A 1,632-nucleotide genomic window follows, 5' to 3' on the forward strand; every position below is an offset into this window, starting at 1 on the left:
TATCATTAGCTTTTAGCTTCTGTTTGGTGGTCTGTGTTTGTAGCTAACATTAGCTTTTAGCTTCTGTTTGTTGATCTGTTTGTAGCTATCATTAGCTTTTAGCTTCTGTTTGTTGGTCTGTGTTTGTAGCTATCATTAGCGTTTAGCTTCTGTTTGTTGATCTGTTTGTAGCTATCATTAGCTTTTAGCTTCTGTTTTTTGATCTTTGTTTGTAGCTATTATTAGCTTTTAGCTTCTGTTTGTTGATCTGTTTGTAGCTATTATTAGCTTTTAGCTTCTGTTTGTTGGTCTGTGTTTGTAGCTATCATTAGCTTTTAGCTTCTCTTTGTTGGTCTGTGTTTGTAGCTATCATTAGCTTTTAGCTTCTGTTGAGGTAATTACAGCTTTATTTCTGAAAGTTTTAACTCTATTACTTTGGTTTTGGCATCTTTAACTAATTGTAGGCGATCAGCGCTCAGACTGGACGTGAACAGATAATGAGTTTGTTAGTTTTCGGGTCTGTCTGGTACCAGGTGCTGCTGCAGCTGCTCTCTGGCTGTTTCTGGGAGACCTCCTGTGGGTTTGGCAGCAGACAGGTGGCTCTCTGTCCTCCTCAGCCACTGGAGGAACTCCTCCAACTCTCCGTGGAAGCCTTCGGCCTGCAGACACACAGGAGCAGGAGGTTTAATTTACTCGGGTAATTAAACACGTCTCGTGTGCCTCTGGTTCTGACGGTACCTGCTGCAGGGCCTCCTCCAGCAGTTTCTGACGCTCCTGGGTCTTCAGCAGCAGACTCTCCCAGCTCTGGTTCAGCTGATCCAGCTGGTCCCGCAGGTGGCTGGCCTCGTCACCTGGCGAGGACTCCAGCAGCTCTGCGGCGGCGCTGTTCACYGTCTCCACGGTGGCGTGGTGGGACAGCACGTCGTTACGCAGCACGTGGTGTTTGGCCAGCTCGATCTCGATGGCCTTTGGGTCGGAGTTGACGGGTCGCTGCGTGTCCAGAGTGGTGTGGGTGTGGCTGAGCCAGGCCTGCAGCTCAGAGAGGGCGTGCTGGAACTGACCCAGGGCCAGCAGGGCCGCCTCCAGCTTGTGCTGAGGAKGAAAAATAAATATTGCTTAAAAAGAAAAATCAGAAATTTAAAAATATTTCCAGTTTTCTCACCTGTCTTTGAGTGATTTTATCTCCCAGGTTGTCCCACAGGTGTCGGAGCTCGGTCAGCGGCTCCTGGATCATGTCCCGGTCCGTTTGGTCCGAGACTTTCTTCAGCAGCAGCTCCCCCTGGTGGCAGAGCTTCTCCATGTCGATCTGCTGCTGGTACACCTCCACCTTGTACTGCTGCTCAGAACAAAGAGGGTTTTAGCACCTGTCTCACCTCTGAACGTCTGTGAGACAGTTTCCTGCTGACCTTCAGCTCCTCAATCTGCTGTTTGACCGTCCCCAGATCAGTTCCCACGGTGGACATCTCACACAGCTTGATCACAGCGTTGTCCAGGTAGTCAAACATGGACTGGAAAGGACACACAGGTTAGTATGGGATAAATCTTGTGCCAGCAGGAATTGATTTTGAATTACTCAGATTGAATCTGAATGTTCATAATTTGAAATTGAATGCATTGGTTAGAAAATAAACTTCACTAAATTGAAACTGAATT

The 1,632-nt window shown here is 47.7% G+C and overlaps 1 protein-coding gene across 1 annotated transcript in view; it reads right to left on the reverse strand.

The window, feature by feature from the left end:
• Positions 1 to 1,632, reverse strand: part of macf1a (microtubule actin crosslinking factor 1a) — a gene marked incomplete at its 5' end in the record, with an annotated part of 93,266 nt that overhangs the window by 20,170 nt on the left and 71,464 nt on the right. The window contains 4 exon segments of the mRNA XM_014024456.1: positions 510 to 638; positions 718 to 1,071; positions 1,142 to 1,315; positions 1,386 to 1,487. Of these exon segments, the coding sequence (XP_013879910.1) occupies positions 510 to 638; positions 718 to 1,071; positions 1,142 to 1,315; positions 1,386 to 1,487 (759 nt within the window).

Source organism: Austrofundulus limnaeus, unplaced genomic scaffold, assembly GCF_001266775.1.
Source record: "Austrofundulus limnaeus strain Quisiro unplaced genomic scaffold, Austrofundulus_limnaeus-1.0 Scaffold424, whole genome shotgun sequence".
NCBI lineage: Eukaryota > Metazoa > Chordata > Actinopteri > Cyprinodontiformes > Rivulidae > Austrofundulus > Austrofundulus limnaeus.